Source organism: Ostrea edulis, chromosome 2, assembly GCF_947568905.1.
Source record: "Ostrea edulis chromosome 2, xbOstEdul1.1, whole genome shotgun sequence".
NCBI lineage: Eukaryota > Metazoa > Mollusca > Bivalvia > Ostreida > Ostreidae > Ostrea > Ostrea edulis.
In genome coordinates, this window is record NC_079165.1 from 7,046,907 (window position 1) to 7,069,438 (window position 22,532).

The window sequence follows — 22,532 nt, forward strand, 5'->3', positions numbered from 1 at the left end:
TGCTGAATGAGCGGTGAACGTAGAGCTTGATACAAAATAACCCTCTCGCTACACACAAAATAATACTTGGTGTTACTTCACATTCAAGATAATAGACATTAGAAGAAGAGAGTTACTGAAACATGATGTCACTACATTATATTGCATTAAGTTAATTCTCTGTATAGTTTATTTATGAAACATTAGTTGACTTTATAAGTTTTAGAATCATTAGCTGAGAGAATTCATATAGATATCAAATAATAAATTAAAAACCATATATAGTTTAGTTTTCTGATTCTAACTGTGATGGCGTAAAACAAAGAATAAAAAAAACCACAGTACGACCGTGGAATAATACATGTACGTTTTAGGTATATAATGAATAGTGAAATCCTTCAAGATTGTTATCAATATAATGTAATTATGTTGTAGGTATCAAAATTTCGTCTTGTTTAAATTGATTCTAAATTGACAACATTTCTATCAGGTTTTCCGTTTATCGTGTAGATTGTTTATCGTGTTTTGCGTTTATCAGGTCTATTGTTAAGATCGTTTATCAGGTTTTGCGTTTATCAGTTTTTCCGTGTATCATATCGTATCGTGCGTGTATCGTGTTCTATCGTCTATCATGTCAAGAATAACGTTTTGGGTACTGTACCAGCGGTGGGATCAGGTGCTTAGGAGGAGTAAATTTCCTTTGTTGACCGGTCACACCCGCCGTGAGCCCTATATCTTGATCAGGTAAAGGGAGTTATGTGTAATCAATATCAGTGCACCAAGAACGGCCTAACAATCGGTATGAAACAAATCAGACAGCATTTGGCCCAATGATATGTTGTATGTTGGAACGGGTGTGACCAATCAACAGGGGCTGCCTCAAAAATTTTAATTTGGAAATCTTGAAAATCTGTTATGAAAATGATGGTACAAAATCAGTAACAATTGAAATTAGACTAAAAAATATTATCTAACAAGATGTGTTTGTGAAACACTGTATGACCCATATGATTACAGATTCGTGGTATGAAATTTTTTCCTCTTTGATAAATATTAATCAAGAAATGTTTCGTTAATTGTCGTTTTGATTGGAAATTCAATTTTCAAAAGCAATTTTGATTTGCTTCCAGGATTTGTTTTTTCAAACATACATGACGATTGATATTCTTTTCCTTTTCATCTTGGGTCCTGTGATTGCTGATTAACACCCGCTACAAGTAATTAAATACAGTTCCATGTAAAACTCAGACAGAGTGTGATAACTTTGTTTAGCTTATCAGGATATAGGGCTCACGGCGGGTGTGACCGGTCGACAGGGGATGCTTACTTCTCCTAGGCACCTTATCCCACATCTGGTATATCCAGGGGTCCGTGTTTGCCCAGCTCTTTATTTTGTATTGCTTATAGGAGTTATGAGATTGATCACTGTTAATTATCTTTGCCTTTCATATAGACTACTATACTGTTTCTTGGAACTATGGAAAATCGATTTCAACTAACCAGTATTTTATGTTTGATATGGAAAACCATGGAATTAAGTTATCGTCATTAATTTGGCACTCTCTTTATTCTGTTATAAATGTAGGTTAACGTTGAAACACGAGAATAAATGGTTACGTGTATAATAGCTCTAGAAAGTTTATCGTTATTTCGGATTTCAAACATATCGGTTAAGCATCACTGAAGATACATTATTTGTCAAAATGCGCATCTGGTGCATCAAACTTGGCACCGTATAAGGTTTACATTATGACCCCTGGGTCGCGGCCTTTCCTGGTGGACTGTTAGTCCCCGAGGGTCTCTACAGCCCAGTAGCTACGTACGTCGTTAATAGCTTGAAAATACAGATGCATATTTAATTGCTGATATAAAATTTAGAAATTCATTTCAAAATTAAGAATTATTTCCCTCATGTGTAGCTCTTATCCTTGGACAAATTTGACTCCACTTTTTGGTACTGTGTTTTTTTCCTGCATGTATAATAGCTCTAGCAAGTTTATCGTTATTTCGGATTTCAAACATTTCGGTTGATCATCACTGAAGATACAGTATTTGTCGGAATGCGCATCTTGTGCATCAAAATTGGTGCTGTATAAGTTTTACATTACAACAGATGGATGATTGTGATATTATTGAGATAACAGTGTGTTACCTACCATTAAGCCATATTCCCATCTCTGTACCGCATGAAAACGGATATGTCTTGTTTGTAACCATGTCTTCTGTAGATCTGTACCAGGCACCATTGGAAGGAATCCAGAATTTATCACATAACGGAACTTCCGTCCTCCTCAGTCGAAAATTAGATTTTCGGATGGATGAAAACTTTATCTGACTTGCATTTGAATCACAGCTTGTTTGTTTGGACAAAGTTATCTGGAAACCTGAAAAGATACCACAAATTAACGCATACACTCGCTAAGAAACACAAATAACATATAATGGATTTGATTTGAACATATTTTATTGTATAAATATATAAAAGGATTTGTTACAAGTTCTAGCAACTTAGAAAATATCTCCCATATAATGGAGTATGCTGTGCATACGTAAGATGTCAATTCTGACACAACCAAATATCAGAAAATTCATGGAATGCTTTCAGTCTTTGTTTTCTTGATATTCTACCATCCCTGAAATTCTAACAATGCTGATGAAATATCTTAATGAAAAAAAGCAGGGATAACGATTTCAAATGTTACTCGTGTTTTCTGGCAACCTGTTGTAATGAGAAGCAATAACAAATATGAAAATTGATGACCATTTATCATCAAATTCACAGATGTTTCCTATGCATACAATTGCGAGTTTATTTTCTTTCTCTTTATGCGAAAGCGCAACTCATTCAAACTATAACACGCTTGATATCTGTCAAGAATAGAATTTAAAGTAATCTTTTTCTCATCATATCAATGGAAAATGTAAGTGTTGAAGTGTTCAAATTCATAATAAATTTCATATATATATATATATATATATATATATATATATATATATATATATATATATGTTGTGTGTGTGTGTGTGTGTGTGTATTCGTGTTAATGAGACCCTGTTTCTGCAATATTTATAGCTGTTAGTGGATAAATTCACCGATGATCATTGAACCTTCCATCAAGGATAATTGAAAATAACAAATAATGATCGATTAAATATATCCTACAAAGAATACAAAATCGATAAAGGTACAACGCATATCCATGGAAACACCAAAGGTGGGATCAGGGATAAGCCGTCTATCTTCATCCATCACACCCACAGCGAACCATATATGTTGATAAAAAAAACAGGAGCAACCTGTGGTGAAAATAAGCATGAAAACGTGAAGATAACGAAAAGTGTACAATCTGTAAAATCCCATCAGAATAACAAAAATAAGAGCAGGGCGCCTGAAAACACCAGAGATAGTAAAAAATTAACAAAAAACCAACCTATCTGATGTGAATAATAATACTAAAAAGACCATATACATTGCGGAAATCTGACTTAAACTATAGATTGATCGCAACTTTGTTACACATATATGACAATGAATACTGCTTTTAACTTGTTTCACCAGTCACTAATACCTACATCTGGACGAATCAAACTTTTGCACCCAAGAAACCGTTGCTTTTTTTTTTTTTTTTTTACTAAGAGGCATTTTACTAACCAGCAATTATGTCTTATTTTAATTACTAGTATTCGTTTGGAATATAATTCATGGAAGAATAAGTATATTAGCGACTTACATTCCACATAATCTTATCAATTTGTTCGAAATTAGGAGACATACTTTACCGCTCTACGCTGAAGCGAGCTGCCTAGTTTTTCACATGTCAATTGGTCATATTTTCACAGTGGATATGGCCGGTTAAGAAGGAATACTAACAGGTCCTTTGTACCTAATCCTACTCCTAGTCTGTCCAGTGGCTCGTGTTTACCTTTCTTTGAATTTCGTATCCTTTATAAGATTTGTTCGATCGATCGCTGCGTTTTCTTCATTTTTCTATTGTCATCAACGCTAGTTTCTTTTGTTTAATGTGTTATGTAAATTCCCGAAGAAAAGATGTGTGATGTTTTCTCGAAAACCTGGCAATTGATATTATGTTTCTTTGTTGTCACACACGCACACACCCTCACACACACACACACACACACACACACGCACGCACGCACGCACGCACGCACGCACGCACACACGCACGCACGCACGCACGCACGCACGCACGCGCGCGCGCGCGCGCGTGCACGTACACACACATATATATAACATGCACACACAACCTACACATATACAGACATACATAAATTCCAGGAAGAGTAACTGTGATCAACGAGAGCTATAGGTTAAGGATCACATTTACTAGTTTCTGAGAGTCATCTAAATGTTTGATTTGTCAAAGACTTTTGCTAGTGTTATAGAAAAGTACATGATAATTCATTCTTCATATGTTGTCAAGAACATAAGATAACTAGCATGTTCTGTGTTTTAGAACCCGAATTAAATGGTGTTGCAATCATATGTTGGCGTACACATAAAACAAACACATTTGTTATTGAGCATAATATATATTTAATGAATTGATTCGAAATGAGGAGATTTAGGACACTGTAATTTCAAAATATATACATAATGGTTACAATTAATTACACATATAGTAATCATTTTCTTTTGTCATATGTCTTATAATTCAAAGTCATTTAAATATGGTACATCATTTTTTAAATACAGCACATTATTTTCTAAATACAATATAATTTTACCTATGGATGATTTTTATCACAAATAATGACGCTTATACGGATATCAACATATTTTGTGTGTATCATCTCGAAACATTTATTACTCCTGTGTATTGTTGATGAACATATAATGTAAATATTTGTAAATTGTTCCCGTATCACTTTTCATAAGGAGGTGGGACAGTTCCGATGATCCTGCAAATTGAAATGTCGTGATATATGTCTTTGCTAGCAATATGGTTATGACTATTTTGATTTATATTACATATTTTGCTATCATCGTCCTTGATTATCAATGGTTTGGAACATATGTCGGATATGTCATACAACATGCAAATGTTTAACTTTGTTTATCAATAAATCTATTGAACAATGGAATAGTACCCTTGGAGGAAATTATTAGTTATTTTTCTGCAATCTATTTTCCGTGTCCATAGAATAAAAAAAATAAATTCTACACTAACCGATTTTTCTTTTTAATGATTATCAACAAAAATCCTAGGCACAGCAATATGGCCACACATCCAATGACGACACCTATAATCCAAAGATTTGATGTTTTCTCTTTTTCGCATTCTGAAAAATTACAAATCTAATGTCATCACCAAACAAAACAACAATGAATAATATAGATGGGTTACTATTTCAGATTGCAATATGCTTTTGACTGAGGAAAATCAAGAAGTTACCAGGCTTTGATGATTGCACTGTCCAACTGAATACATTAGATTTGTAATTGCATATGTGACAAATATTTGAACCATCCTGAGTACCATGTGTTATACAGTGACCGTTGATGAAACAAAATCCGTCCTATAATGAAAAAATATAAAGTACTCTTCAATAACGCTTCACCACAGCAATGCATTTGGTATATAAAAAAGTACCAAAAAGCGATCGACCTGACCGAGCCTAAAATTAATACAAAGTATGCATGACAAAGCATTCATTATTAGGCACATAATGCGCGATAACCATTTTCAGTGACTTATTTCAGCAACGAGCATCTAATTGAGTTTTCAAAATTGTCTTAATTCTGTATCTTGAAAGCAATTCATTCGAAGACCCATATGTGTCCAGAATCAACATATTCGTTACCTTCTTATCATCACTTGCAAAGATATAGAAATTACTAGAAAAAATATCAAATCAGTATTATCGATGGGATCATGTCTCATAGGAATATGCATCCCTTGTTGACACTCACCGTCAGCCTTGATAAGGTTAAAGGCTTCATTAAAAAGTGAAGATAACTTCAAGTGATCAACTTCATCAATGCAATAAAGAAAATTAGAGAAAGACAAATATTAACTTCTAAACATCCCAGAGGTGTTCAGGAGGAGTAAACGTGCTCTGTTAACCACGAGCTCTTTATATTGATAAAGAAAACGAATTAATCCGCAGTCAAATTTAGTATCTAAATAAAGGACCAACAATCGGTCTGAAACACACAACACACCGTTGGACCCATATTGTATTTGCAAATGAGATCACATTAACGACTGCAGATTGCGAAGTTCGCACTTCAAAGGAGACTGCTGAAACCGTTGCAAAATCAATTACGTGGTCCGTAAATCGCCTCAATTTTAAGGTTGACCAACCGCAGATCATTATCTGGCGTATCAAATGAAAGGTGAAGATAACAAACAGTGATCAATCCCTAAACTCCTATAAGCAATACAGAATAGAGAGTTGGGCAAACACGATCCAATGGACGTATCACAGAAGGGGTCAGGTGTCAAGGAGGAGTAAGCATCAGTTCAAATTAAAAATATGCTGGAGTTTCTCATTGACAATATCGTCGTGGTCTTTGGTGATCAGGTTGGAATTCCCATGGGCACGCATTGTACTCCATTTTAGCTTACCTGTTTTTATATTCATATGAATCAGTATTCAATCAAAAACTTCTACGTGAGAAGAAAACAATTCTTGTTGTGGCCTTCAATGTAATATTTAGATATATCGACGACGTTCTATCTATTAACAATGCTAATTTTCATTCATATGTCTATTCGATGTATCCCTGTGAACTTGAGATAAAAGACACCACAGAGTCGTCTATTTCTGCTTCATATTTTATTGAAAGTAGATATTAACAGCTCAACTTTATAACAAACGGGATGATTTCAGCTTCTCCATCGTCAACTTCCCATATTCCATTATCACCTGCATATGGAGTTTATATATCTCAACTGATTCGATACGCAAGAAATTGTTCCGCGTATAGTCAGTTTTTAAATCGAGGCAGGCTACTGACAAACAAGTCGATGATGGTGGGGTTTCAATGATCTCGTTTAAAGTCATCTCTGTAGACGCGGGTTTGAATCCCTCTCGCGCCGGTATGTGAGAAAGTGTCCCAGTTTACTTTCGGAAGGTCGGTGGTACATTGTATCTGGGTTCTCTCTTCCACCAATAAAAACTGGGCGCCACCAGATAACTGAAAAATTGTTGAGTGTGGCGAAAAACATCAATCAATCAATCAACTCACAATAAATTAGAGACTATGTTGATTTAAATATACCTTCACCTTTCATCGTAGAGAGCTGTTTCTTCCATAATTATGAATCTCGGAGAACAATGATATCTTTGGACTTGTCAAATAAACAATACTTTGATGATGATATTTTGATTCCGAGTTTCAATATACACTTGATAACTACAAACTAACAACTTCCCGTTGAGACTGGTAGATGGTCAAATATTTCACTTAATGAAAGTCTTTGTACATTATCTGACTCAAGTAAAATAACAGACGGGTTTAATTTTCTTTTAAAATGCAAATCATTAGCTATATATGTACATTGTAGTATCGGGAAAAGGATTTTACATCCCAAATTTTGTAATAAGCCGAATATAAATAGCAAGATTATGTCAAACATAACTTTTGAATCGTTGAAAAATCTGAAAAATATTTATGACGCATAGTGTGATCCTTAACTTATATCTCTGACTTTTTCTTTGTAGCTATACTATGTACCTCTCTCTTGTTTTATTTTTTTGATCATATTTGTTTCTATTCAATATTCATTAACATATCTCATCATTTACTTTTATTATCTATTGTACCTCGTGTATCACTGGTGTGAGCGAAATAAATGAACTTGGAACTTGATACTTTATCGACAATTCAACATTAAGGCAAACAGAATGGCATCATATTATCGACATTTAGATATATCTACGACGTTTTATCTTTCAATAATAATCATTTCCATTCATATGTCGATTCGATATATCCCTGTAAATTCGAGATAAAACAAACACCGCAGAGTCCTCCACATCTCTTTGTACTTAGATATTTGATTGGAAATGAATATTAAGAGCAAATTAACAACTCGAATTTGTTAGTTTGTCCATTGTCAACTTCCCATATTAATATATTAATATTTTATAGACAGCAATGATGGGTTGTATTGGCAAAAACGATCACTATAACGACCATAGAATGTGCGACATGTTCACTTTAAACAAGACTGTTGAAACCTTTGCGCCACCAACCTATTTGTCAGTAGCCTGTCTTGATTTATAAACTGATCATACGCAGAACAAGCTCTTGCGTATCGAATCAGTTGAGAGATATAAACACCATATAAAGGTTATAATGGAATCTTGCTAGATAAGTATGATACGTTGACGATGGAAAATTTGAAATGATCCCGTTTATGAGTTGTAAGTGTGTCGTTGATATTTATTTTCAATAAAATATCTAAGCATGAAGCAGAAATGAACGACTCAGTGGTCAATATTTTTCGCAATGTTATCTCCTTTGAAGTAATTCTCATATTATGTCGACGTCTTCTCTTGTGATAAACATATTGTTCAAAATGGTATTCGAAGTAACCGCGGATTCATTAGGACTATTAATGATTTGAAAACAGAAAAAACCGGATGTTTCTTGACAGAGATAATCGGATGACTTAAAAGAGGAAGATAAAGGAGTGACAATCGTAATCTTTATTTGGAGGTCGCTATGTCGTCAAAGGACAATATGTGTACATCACATGATGCAACATACGGATGATATGAATCTTTTTGTATTGTGGTGATGGTATACAACTGTACAACAGAGGTACAGGCCCTGAAATGTTATACTTTCCCAATTACACGTTCAGTAAACAGCGAACGAACGGTGGGTGAATGGTACATGAACGCTGACCGCAAATTGGTTGAAATGTGAGGGAACACAGAACGCGAAAAGCGCAAACACGAGTGGAAAGTGAATGGTGAGCGCAAAATGAACGTTTTATTCGGAAAGTATCAGATGTTTTCCTTGCATTGTAGTTATTTCATAATCAGGTAAGAATAAAATATCATTTATGCATATGTAACCAGTGTATGAATATCGTAGTGCCGATATCATCAGACTACAGTGACTCTTTCTCTACCGTCACATTTTAGGTTTTTAAAGATTAAATTACCATATTTTATCAATGAATTTAAATTTATATGTATCCCGTTCGGAGTAAGTATATGACATATGATTTTCTTAGGAAATTGACAGGGACAATTTCTATAAATTTGTTATGGTATCCCATGATTTCAAAGAGGTCTACGGGATTAAAGGATTAATACGTGCATATTTTTGCAATCTTCCAATCTTCTGTCTTTGAAATAAAATATGAAATATATTTAAAAAATATGAAAAGAAAACACAGAAATCCTCCGTAAAGCTTTAGCGCTTTCATTACATCTTCAGAAGCTTTACAAAAATGTATACATAGCAGTATCATAGTAAAAGTGATTATGACGTCAAAGTAAGCGGAACGTTAAATGTCTACATTGTGACGTCATGGATAATGTACAACAATGATCTGGAAAAAAGTACGGGAAAATCATAGGCAATTATAAAAGACTATTAAGTTTTGGCTTTAGAATACCAATTAAATATTTGTGTGTGTGTGTGTGTGTGTGTGTGTGTGTGTGTGTGTGTGTGTGTGTGTGTATTACGACCCCTCTCACTAGACTGGAATCAAAATTAAGAAATTCTAAATGTATTTTTCAAATACCACAAATGTCATAAGAAATTAATAAATTTTATTCACGATTATTATGGTTGCTAAGTAACAACACAACTAGTACATAATTTGCCTTTCTGCATCCATTCGACACAATTTAAACATAAGTATTCACTTTCAAGCACTAAATTTATATGTACTTGCATTATATTTGACAAAAAATGTTCTTTTTATATTCAACCTCTTAAAACCTATTTCTAAACATAACACTTGAAGCTTGGTTGTTCCGCTAGGCGTTGACCAATCTATTGACTTAACCTTCATGGCAGGCATGTATAAGATAATACCCAAAAATCTGAAACATGAAATATTTCTTAATAAAAATGATAGTTTATTTAGTACCCAATCTTAATGTATAGTCGAAGATTTTCAATTGACTTTGTAAATGTGGCTCTCTGAAAATTATGTCTTTAATTACTTATGATCAGAGAAAATTGCAGTACACATCTAATGAACGTGCTAAATGTACAGCCAGATTAATTCTAGTAAAGGTAATCTGATTCTAATGCATTTAACTATTCGTTTCAAACTGGAAATCAATGTCACAATATCGGTACTTTAGAACTAATAATACCTCTACAGTTCCTCTACCGTGATAGGCTGCTAACTTCTTGGGGAAGCACACGGCAATCTTTCCCCTAAATATATGACAAAGATGGAGAAAACCAAAGCTTTCGTGAAAAACAGCTTTATAGAATATGCAGTTCTTTGAACAATCGTGTCTGAAAGGAAATTGCAAATAAAATCAGTATTTGCCATCATACGCTATCTATCAACATTTAGAACACTAATTTTTCATATTTTATAATTAGAAATAGAATAACGATTTTCTGCGTTTTGCTTCTTCTAAATTTTGTGTTTATGTGATATCTAGCAATGCAACAACAAACAGTAAAATGCTGCACGCATATCAGTGTGTCATGACGCCATGATTCAATTTGTGAATATATTATCTGGATTTATTTGAATGTTATTCTAATGTATATGGATTGAACCCTGATTTTGACTACGAATAACTCCGTTTACCTGATAGGCTCATGACGGGTGTGACCGGTCGACAAGTGATGCTTACTCCTCGTAGGCAGCAGACCCCACCTCTGGTGTGTCCAGGGGTCTGTGTTTTCAAAACTCTTTATTTTGTATTGCTTATAGGAGTTGTGCAATTGATTACTGTTCGTTATCTTCACCTTTCATATTCAAACTTTAACATCTGAATGCCAAGTTATCGCTCTGAATGACATGCCATACTTTCTTAATCCAGTACCCGTGTCCTCCACATCATCATGAAAGAAACATGTAGGGTTTGCCACAATGCCTAACATATGCATGGGGCAAATTCTAAAGAAATTCAAATCAAAACTTACAGAGTCCAGCAAACATACTGTATCTCCGAAGGAAAATGAATGTCCCCGTATTTAAAGTAGAATTTCAAGAAGGGCAGAATTGGTTTTTCATTGTACACAGTGTCTAATTTTCCTTGCAGGTTCTAATGGGATGTGGATTTGGTTGAAATAAGAGAACATTTGGACAAGAGTGGAGCACATTCTCATCAGCTCACAGTACACCAGTACCAGTGTGTATGGATCACACATAAATTATGGTCATGAGCTACTATATGTATTATATAGAATAGATGCATTTAGATAAAAAGATATATGGTTTTTCATTAGCTTGTCGTGACAAGTCTTTATTTAATGTTGACCCCCTCCCACCAAACAAACATTCTGTTTTTATGTTTGTTACAAAATGAAGAAAATAACTCAACTGATGATAATAATTTTTCATTATTAAGATAATACAATACTGTAATATGTGTTTTCCTTAAAATGTGTGTTTTCTTTTCTTAGAAAGATCAGTTTTTTTTATAAACATAGAAAAAATCCTGGAATCTGGCTTCCGTACCAGCGGCCATGAATGTCCAATCTGATTAAAACCACTCCTTCTCCTTACATTAAACACTCCTCTTTGTCCTTTCACTGATCAGGTAAGGAGAAAAAGGATGGTGATAGTTTTAATCAGACTGATGACTGCCGGGCCACGACAGATTAGTTTATATGAAATATGTCCAGCTCTTCATAGACAAACGGGTGTTATATACTTGGTTTAGATATCATAAAATACGACATTAATGTTTTCTTTCATGAAACGACAAATTATGGTATGAAATTGTGTTTTGAGTACATTGTTTTCTAGTTAGCCAATGTGGCAACATCAACTTACATGTTTGTTTATACCGAATACCTGATCGTTTGGGTCATCATCAGATGTAATGTATCTTGAAACGGGAGTTCCAGGGCATATTCTTCGTCGGACGGTATCAAATCGTTTTTAGGACGTAGGCATAAATAAAAGCTCTCGCTGCATTGTTTTCATTTAAACTGAAACATGTGTTCTCCCTGTACCCTTTTAAAAACCCTCGCGGCCGCGATCCGTATTATGTAACAAAAGTATGCATGTATATTGGCAGAACAAAATAATAACTATTCCGAAGAATTATTATATGTTTGTATTTACATTTGAAGTATTTTACTGTTTTCTTTTTTTATTTTTTTATTTTCAATTTCGTCTACAGATATAGTATTCATAACATATCCATTTGGACCTGATTATACGATGATTTGTATAACTGTTATATCAAAACAGGTTTTACATTTTTAGAAAAGCAGAGACTGTTAGACTGATTATTCTATAAATTTGTGTATTCAAAAGCATTTTTACCAATAGAGGCCATTGGCATTAAACATAGTTTTTACTACTTTATTGTGCGACACGCGTCAATCGGTTTCAGTGACAATGCTCTTTCTCTAATATCAAAGCAAACCGCATAGTGAGCCATTTTTAAATTTATTGTATAAGAAAACCCACCAAGAATTATAACACTAAGAAAAGCTCATTAAAACGGCAATTTCGTTTACTTTTAGAGGGCGAATTTACTCTCTCCAATTTCCACATATGAATATAGGTAAAACACCGATCTATTAAAATATTAAGAATAAAATCTCAAGAAAACATCTGCAAGAAACTGCTATTTCCCTGTAACATTGTCATGACATTGAAATAATTTTCATACATTTTAATAGCAGGGGATCTATGCTTTTCAAAAATAAAAAAGACTGCATTCACAGGGTAAATTAAAAAAAACCCAGATAACGAGGGAGTAAATGACCTTGCGACCAAACATTGCGTCTATATAATCGAGGACATCTTGCAATTCAATTCAAATGTTTATTTCCCATTTAATGCCTTTATCTACTTAATTGATTTTTGCGTAGTAAATTATAGAAAACATTCTTAAAACAAAGATATATTAATCATATAATTCATACATATTATGACTGTAGCATCAAGGAATTAGAGACACTCCTTTTGCTTAGTCCTGTTTTTACGCACTACGGGTCAAATTAATCGCTGTGGCTATAGAGAAAAGGTTGAACGCTATATAGCTTTTTGTGAACACTTACTAGAAGAAATAAATGAATAAAGACGCTTGAAATGTCTTGAGATTCAGATATATACCGATATATGCACCTTGCATTATGTTTTGTATATACATATGAAAAAGACAAAATTATAATCTAGTAATTAACATAGAAGGGAAATAGAAACTGTACAGGTTTGCATGCATGACTTTAAAATGTACAAGCGCGGTCTTTTCGTTTCGTATACATTTAATTCATAAACACCCTAAAAGGGGGTCCCCGGGTGTCAAGATATATGTAATAAAAAACAAAGAAGTGTACACCTGTAGGTACCCTTTGTCAAACGGTGGCAAAAGACTCCTAAATAATATAAAGTAATATCATTTATGTATTTCATCCTATCAGAACTACAGCGACCCGACATATACCTGTAACAATTAATGGCATTTAGATCATGCAATATTTGTATATTTTTCTTACAGATCAAAATATCGATTGCACTATATTGCACTGAAGAGGAATTATTTGTCGAAATGCGCATCTGGTGCATCAAAATTGGTACCGTATAAGGTTTACATTATGACCCCTGGGTCGAGGCCTCTGCTGGTGGACTGTTAGTCCCCGAGGGTCTCTACAGCCCAGTAGCTAAGTACTTCGTTACTAGCTTGAAAATACGGATGTATATTTAATTGCTGTTATAAAATTTAGAAATTCATTTCAAAATTAAGGATTATCTCCCTCATGCATAGCTCTTATCCTTAGACGAATTTGGCTCCACTTTTTTTTGGCACGCTGTTTTTGGCTATATTTAACTCTAAAACTTTATAGTTATTTCGGATTTCAAACATTTCGGTTGAACACCACTGAAGAGACATTATTTGTCGAAATGCGCATCTGGTGCATCAAAATTGGTACCGTATAAGTTTTACATTATGACCCCTGGGTCGAGGCCTCTGCTGGTGGACTGTTAGTCCCCGAGGGTCTCTACAGCCCAGTAGCTAAGTACTTCGTTACTAGCTTGAAAATACGGATGTATATTTAATTGCTGTTATAAAATTTAGAAATTCATTTCAAAATTAAGTATTATCTCCCTCATGCATAGCTCTTATCCTTAGACGAATTTGGCTCCACTTTTTTTTTGGCACGCTGTTTTTGGCTATATTTAACTCTAAAACTTTATAGTTATTTCGGATTTCAAACATTTCGGTTGAACATCACTGAAGAGACATTATTTGTCGAAATGCGCATCTGGTGCATCAAAATTGGTACCGTATAAGTTTTACATTACATATAGAATGTTTAAAGATTCTTGATTTAAAAGTACAGAAAAAACCTTTTTGTATCACAGACACAATCTACGAAAGTGTCAAGTAGATAAATGCATTTATCAGAAATGTTTTCTGTTCACAAATAGAAAGACATCTTTATCTTAGGAATTAAGAATACTTATCAATTCAGTATGACATTACTACATGGTACTAAACATTGATATTTTAACACTAATCACATAGCTAAAGTTATACATTCACACTCAGTAAGCTGGGCCTATTCTACCTTTCCCGAAAATAATATTTGAGATTTAAATGAAGAAATAGATATTCCTAATTATGATTCCGTCGAGCAATATGTACTTAGTTGTTACATACGAATATTTGATATGGTTAATATGCAGTTTGGATTTCAGATTGCACAAAATTGATATAAAATTCTTTGCTTTTGTTTTAGAATTATTTTGTCAAAGTTGTAATGACCATATATACAAAATATACATATGAAATCATTTAAGAGATTTAGTCATCTAATATGTTTAATTTTAAAATATTCTGATGTAATATGAAAGTTTCCTTCCACACTTGATCACGTGTTCCCTTTTCATTTTGTCCTCGTTATAAAGATTAATCCTTTCACTTTGGAGTTCAAACGACTATACACAGAAAAAATAGTGAACGAAAGGTGAACGCATGGTGAGCAAACGATGAACACTTTGTGAAAGGTGAACGCGAGCAGTTGGTGAACGCAAAACTATGAACTGAGAGCGCACGCTGAATGCATGGTGAACGTACGATGGACGAATGGTGAGTGAGCGTTTCAAGGACGGTAATGAATGTTTAGTGAATTCATTTGATCATAAGATAACTACTATTTACAATATTCTTGATGAAAACGTATACCTTTAGAACGAATCTAATTTCTCCAGAAATGTTTATGGTATTCTGACATGTTGAGTCCAATATGTACATCATGTGCGAGGGACTGAAGCTTTTCCCGTTGTTGCTCATAGATATTTTATAACCAGATATGAAAGAGGAGCCCGCCGATCGTCGTCTCCGGCTTTTTGGAAATGGACAGACCACATCAGAAATCGAATTATGATCTGCTTTCACATCCGTTTTATCTAGATACTTCACATTTCCATTGTAAGGAATCTGTCATTAAATTAAGCACACGTGTAACAATAAACACATACTTGGTTTGTTTCAATCTATAAATGCATCATATATGCATCAACGCTAAACAATGAACACGTGAAACTTAGGAAATATGACAAATCTCATAAATCCTTTAAAGAATACAAATTTCTAATCTCTTAAAGAAGATCCATGCTATTTAATGAATGATATATTACTTCAAATCGATGCATTTTGCACGTTAGTGTTGGCATATCAAGAAACAGGTCACCCTCCACAATTGCCTTTGAACAATGCTGCTTGTCACACAATCCTCCATGGTCTAAATTCACGCCATTCACTATAGGTGGATTGTTTATATTTATGGAACAGTCTGCAGCTCCAAATCCAGTATTGCATATACACGTACCTAATCAAGATAAAATTGCATACTCAACTTTATGACAAACGGGATAACTTCAGCTTCTCCATTGTCAATCTTCATGTACTATATTCATATAGCAATATTTCATTATCACCCGTATATGGTGTTTACCTCTCTCAAGTGGTTCGATATTCAAGAGCTTGTTCTGTGTATAGATATTTTAAGTCGAGGTAGGCTATTTACTAGTGTGACCTAATGACAGGTTATATTGACAAACTAGACATTATTACGATCACAAATTTTGTAAACTATAGTTTCGATTAAAGTCTGCGAATTCTATGATCGTTATAATAATCTAGTTTGACAATGTAGCCTGTCATTAGGTCAAATGTTGTCTGACAAGCTTTATACCGATTTTGAGGACTTTTTTACACAACGCTTTTGACTAGTCTATGGATTACTCCGTTTATCAGATCAAAATATAAGGCTCAAGGCGGGTGTGACTGGTCAACAGGGGATACTTACTCCTCCTAGGCACCTGATCCCACTTATGATATACAATGGTCTGTGTTTGCCCAACTTGTTATTCCTTATATGAGTTATGCAATTGATCACTGTCTGTTATCTTTACCTTTTCATATATATGCATTTCATTTATAAATCATGTTCTATCCTGAACAAGGAGACTTGGGTATGGGTAACAATACCAATAATTAAAATAATTCTAGTTTAAGACCTAATTTCCGCCGGAGTCAAATTGACACGTAGACTTTACTTAAAACAAATTAATCACGCCACTGTTAGTTATATTCACCTTTCATTCTATTATATGATAGATAAAGATAACGAACAGCGAACTATGCATTATCATTTTAAATAGATGACAGTCAAAGATAACGAACAGTGATAAATCTCATAACTCCTATAAGCAATACAATATAGAAAGTTGGGCAAACACATATCCCTGGATATACCAGAGGTGGGATCAGGTGCCTAGGAGGAGTAAGCACCCTCTGTCGACCGGTCACACCCGCCAAGAGTCATACATCTTGATCAGGTAAACAGAGTTATCCGTAGTCAAAATCAGTGTACCAAGAAATGTATGAAACACGTCCGACAACATTTGACCCACTGATTTATTGTATTGGTTGTATTGACAAACTAGCAATAACGACCATAGAATTTGCATAATATTGACTTTAAACTAGGCTGTTGGAACCCCTTTACCATCAACTTGTTTGTTAGTAGCCTGCTTCGATTGAAAAATTTACCATAAGCAGAACAAGCTCTCGTGTATCGAATCAGTTGAGAGATATATGCAGGTTAAAATGGACTATTGCTAAATAAATATGGGAAATTGACGATGCAAAAGCTGAAATATTCCTGTTTGTCATAAATGTTAAGTTGTTAGTTTGCCATTAATATCTACTTTCAATAAAATATCTAAGTATGAAACAGAAGTAAATGACTCTGTCGTGTCTTTTATTTCGACTTCACAGAGATATATCGAATCGTCATACGAATGAAAATCATTATTGTTAATAGATAATACGTTATCAACGCTATATGTAAATGTACATAAAAGGTATTCTTCTCACTGAAAATATCAAATTAATATTTAATGACTGCAATCTTATCTTCGTGCATAAAAAGTATAGATCACCGTGATCAATCTGATGAAAAAAAATGAAGGTAGCATACCGTGATCTATCTCATAGCTCCCACAAAGTTAAGAGAAAGACAAACACACTCCTGAATATACTAAGGGTAGGATCAGGTACTTTTGAGGAGTGAGCATCCTTTGTCTATCGGTCACACCCGTCGTGAGCCGTATATCGTGATCAGGTAAAGATAATAATACTTAGTCAAATTCAGTATGCAAAGAAACGGTCTAACAATCGGTATAAAACATGTCAGACAGCATTTGACCCAATGATAGGTTGTATTGACGAACTAGATCGTTATAACGACCATATAATTTGCGAAATGCTGACTTCACATCACACAACATTTGACATAACGGCAGGATGAATTTGCAAAGTAGATCATTAAAGAGATCCTGTAATTTGTGAAATGCTGAATTTTAAAAAAACCAAAACACACCCCAAAACTGTTGAAACACCTTGTAACATCAACACATTTCTCAGTAGCCTGTCGCAATTTAAAAATGCATCATAAACAGACCATGCTCTTGCTAATCGAAACAGTTGAGAAAGAAAAACACCATATACATATGTTAATGAGATATTATTAATGGAATTAAAAGAATAAAAGATTGAGAGCAGTGAAAATACATCAAGAGATTTCTTCTATTTTCTCAACGAACCTTATGAATAAATCCTGCTATTAGAAATACAAAAATTGGAAACGGTTCACAGTATATCTGTCACAAGCATATGTATGGTGTTTTCTTAAAGTGTGTCCTATGATATTGATTACCAAATATGGTAAAAAAGAGACACGAGTTGTAAATCTTTACTTAAGGCAGTATCAGGCATCATCAAGTTACGAAATATTTTTGCAACGCATGTATAAAGGGTTGTAGCTTTTAAAATGTGACAAGAGTAGATAGACAAACTAAGACCTCTTTGTGTAAAATGAAAAAAATGAAGATAACGAATAGTGATTAATGGAAAGGTGAAGATGACGAACAGTGAGCAATCTCAAAACTCATACAAATCGACGCAGGCTACTAACAAATAAGTTGATGGTGCAGGGGGCCAACAGTCTTGTCTAAAGTCGACATTTATCAAATTATATGGTCGTTACAACCATTTAGTTTGCTAATACATTATATCATTGGGTCAAATGCATATACTGGATTTTAAAAAAATCACAAAACCTCTCCAAGAATCCATTCTGACGACTACTGGAAAAATCCGGTTATACAGTTTTAAAACAGTAGAAGCCAGTTCCCTTGACGAACTCAGCATTGATGAAATTCAGTTTGATCATATAAATATGATGCAATTTTGTGACATCATAATGTACATGATTGTACATATTATTCCGAAGTTTTCAGCATAATTTGTTTTATGAATTCGACTTTGAGCTAGAGATTACAACTTTTATTGTTTGATGGCATGGTTTGAAAATGGTATAAAATATTCTGGGACACCCTGTGTCTATGTAGTCTTTTGTGATCAGCTCATCCAAAAGATTTTTGGCATTCCATAGTCATGATATGTTCCCCTTAATTAGCTGACTTTTTTTATTCTAATGAGGCAAAATCAATTGAAAAGCTTCTACATGTGAGCAAAATTATTCTGCTGTGGCTTTCAACTTATCATTTACATATATCACGTTCCCCATTGTTATCGTCTCATATTTATGTGGTAATAGTGTAAATCACTTGCAATTGGTGTTCTTGTTTCACAACTGATTCGGTATGCGAAAGCATGACATGTGTTTTAAAATCTAGACAGGCTACTGACTATTAAGATGAACTTACAGGGATTTCAACGGTCTCGTTAAAAGTAGGCATTTCACAAATTCTACGGTCGTTTTTATGATTTTATTTACAAACACAACTAAATCAAACGCTGTCTGACGTGTTTCATACAAAATGTAAGACAGTTTAACTATGAATTACTCTGTTTACCTGAGTAAATTACGAGATCCATTCGATCGGTCTAATGGGATGCCTACTCTTTCAAGGAACCTGATTCACCTCTCCCGTATCCAAGGGTCTGTATTTTGCATTATAAACTCTGATGGAAATTGAAGTAGGGATACTCTCAATTATAGTGTTAAAATGTCTCCAGAGTCCTTGGGAGGTATGGTTATATGGCAGATCTCTCAACACAAAAAGGGACCGAAAGAGTAGGCAAACTTGTCTACGTTAGCTGCGTTGGAAAGCTTACGATCTCCACTTGGAAATCACGGGATACACTCTTGAATAGCACAATTTGTATATAGTTCCTTGTACTTTCTTTTGCAATATGTATGTTTCGATACAAAGAATAACAATTCGTCATTGTATAGGCAAAGTGTGTACACGAAAATTGCCCCTCTTATCCGGTCGTCAACTGATAGTGTATCGAGATGCAATCCCATAGCAAGTTCACAATATGTAACCAGTTCTATCTTGCGAACTGAGGTACATGTGACATGCGTTATTGGAGTTATTGTTTAAGCTCTATTACTTTTAATTTATTCCTTAGAATTACCATGCAAAAAGCCGGAAATTCAAAGGGACAGCAAACAATAAAGGTACATATAAAATGCGAGTAAAACCGTTGTCCAGTCGAAACTCCTCTATCATACATGTACTTATTTAAATATACATTCTTAAAGAACGTTATATATCTGAATTGGTTTAAAAGCATTAGGCAAGGCATCATAATATGTCCTACCATTATCACAAGTCCCTTCATTGCTGCATTCACTTGGGCATGCTACAGACAATATCCTGTCCACCAATGAAACACCGTTACTCTCCGTTATGTTCTGTAGAGTGTTATTTTGGGATAACTCCTTGAAACATAGTGATTTAAGACCCTCTCGTGCCGCTGTTGCCCAGGATGTTGAATTTGTTAGCTGTTGAAGAGAAATGAATGAAAGGTGGTTCTTAGGAGATATTTTCGTAACGACACTTCAGCTAATTAAATTTTAGATACAAAGTCTCCAGTACAGACACATTAATGTAGTATATGATGCAATATCTATTGTTTAATGCTTGTTGTGAATAAAGATTGATGAAACATAATTACCATCTTGTGATGATCCATGTTTATTGTCTGATATTGAACTGAATACTTGCCTGTATATCTGCTATACAATCCCGTAACGCATGTTCGGGATTAACATTTGGAACATCTAGACAAGCTTTGTAACCCTCTGATTCATTCATGTAGTTCAAACAGAAAGATCTGGCTTGGTTTGTATTCATAACAACCTTAGAATCGTACTTGATGGCACGCTGTAAATGAGAAACATGTTTTAAGAAATAGTCTACATTTTTAAAGGATTTCTGATGCTTTTCTGTCTTTTTTATCAGAAAGAACCGCAACTGATCCCAATAAATGAGGAAAACCATGTTATCTAACCACTTTTATCAATATTGTTGATAAACAGAGATTATACCTGCCCAATGCCCTCCTGTGTCCAACGTTATTAAACTCTAGCCACTGAAGTCACAAGTTATTTTACTGATGTACTCTTTTGACCCCACCTCTGGTATGTCCAGGGTCGGTGTTTAACCATCTCTTAATTTTGTATTCCTTATAGAAGCTATGAAATTGATCAATGTTAGTTATCTTCACCTTTTCATTTAACCATCGAGCATTTATCTCCGCTGGTGTATACTCTGTCCCCGAGGATACTTGTAGCTCGATTATGTTCTTCCACGAATAACGATATAATACTAGCTGACACTTCGACCAGTATAAAAATGTGTCACTCTGTGGAGTATGCAAGTGTACATGCTCTAATAAAGTATATTATGTCCCTCGGATTATCCTTCGAGATAAAAAACGTTTATCATATTTGCATCGTCAATTAGCCAGCCGTGGTACGGAAATGAAAAGTCAAATATCTAAATTAAAGATTGCCATGTTCCTTAAAAAGACATTTTGGTGATTCATTTTTTGATCTCATGTGCTCCATTTCAAAATGTTCTGCGAATATTTTGAAAACCTGTAAGGTATTGATCAATCGCCAGAAACTAATTCACTAGTAATCACATCGGAAGAAGTTATGTACCAACATTTTTTGAAATATTTGCCCTGTGAATTTTCTGATATCATCTACGAAGTTAAGTGTCACCTTTGTGGATCAATTTATGTCGGGAAAACTAATGGGTCACTAAAAGGATACCGGGACACATATTTCAAATCAATAATAGTCGTAATCAACTGTTCTATAAACATTTCAAATCCTCAGATCATTCCATCGTGTCCATGAGCGTCAAAATCCTAGAACAAAAATTATCAATCCAATAATCCAACATTAAGTACCTCTTTTTGTATAAATGTAGTCAACGAGAGGATCACTGGATCAAGACTCTGGGCACTGTATGTCCATATAAATGCAACAACAACGTATTCAAAGTAAAACATTTGACTAATGCACAAGGAAATAACATGAATGAAAGTCGAAGATAACATACAGTGATCAATTTCATAACTCCTATAAGCAATACAAAATATATAGTTGGGCAAACACGGAACCCTGGGCACACCAGGGTTGGGATCAGGTGCCTAGGAGGAGTAAGCATCCTCTGTCAAACCCACCGTGATTAATTAAGATTATCCTGATAACGTAAAAGGAGTTATCCGTAGTCAAAATTTAGTGTGTATATGATGGTGCTGTTTTTAAATACATAAAAACGTGAACGCAGTCATGGTATTATTCATATATAAGACCAGTATATTCGGTGTCATAAGTGATTGCCTTTACCTTACATCAACAGACAACTGCGTCTACATCATATTCGCACAAATCTTAACCTTGTTCCATTGAGGGTTCTGAATAAGTCAAAACTAGTACATCCTTGTATTTTTCAACATCAGATTACAGACTGAATTGTATGGGTGTTGTCCATAATAAGGCAAAGTAAATCACCGCGAGCTATAGATGTCATTCCTTCCGATTCATTTCGCTATTTCCTTAAACTTTAATT

General features: G+C 34.3%; 1 protein-coding gene across 1 annotated transcript in view; it reads right to left on the minus strand.

Annotated features, from left to right (window-relative positions):
- Window positions 1-4,561: 4,561 nt before the first annotated feature.
- LOC125679159 (von Willebrand factor D and EGF domain-containing protein-like) overlaps window positions 4,562-22,532 on the minus strand; it is a 53,932-nt gene continuing 35,961 nt past the window's right edge. The window contains exons 12-18 of the mRNA XM_056157490.1: window positions 20,673-20,831; window positions 20,266-20,449; window positions 15,765-15,955; window positions 15,310-15,564; window positions 5,394-5,517; window positions 5,169-5,280; window positions 4,562-4,899 (exon numbers count right to left, since the gene is read on the minus strand). Of these exons, the coding sequence (XP_056013465.1) occupies window positions 4,863-4,899; window positions 5,169-5,280; window positions 5,394-5,517; window positions 15,310-15,564; window positions 15,765-15,955; window positions 20,266-20,449; window positions 20,673-20,831 (1,062 nt within the window). The 3' untranslated portion in view covers window positions 4,562-4,862. The remainder of the gene's footprint in view (window positions 4,900-5,168; window positions 5,281-5,393; window positions 5,518-15,309; window positions 15,565-15,764; window positions 15,956-20,265; window positions 20,450-20,672; window positions 20,832-22,532) is intronic.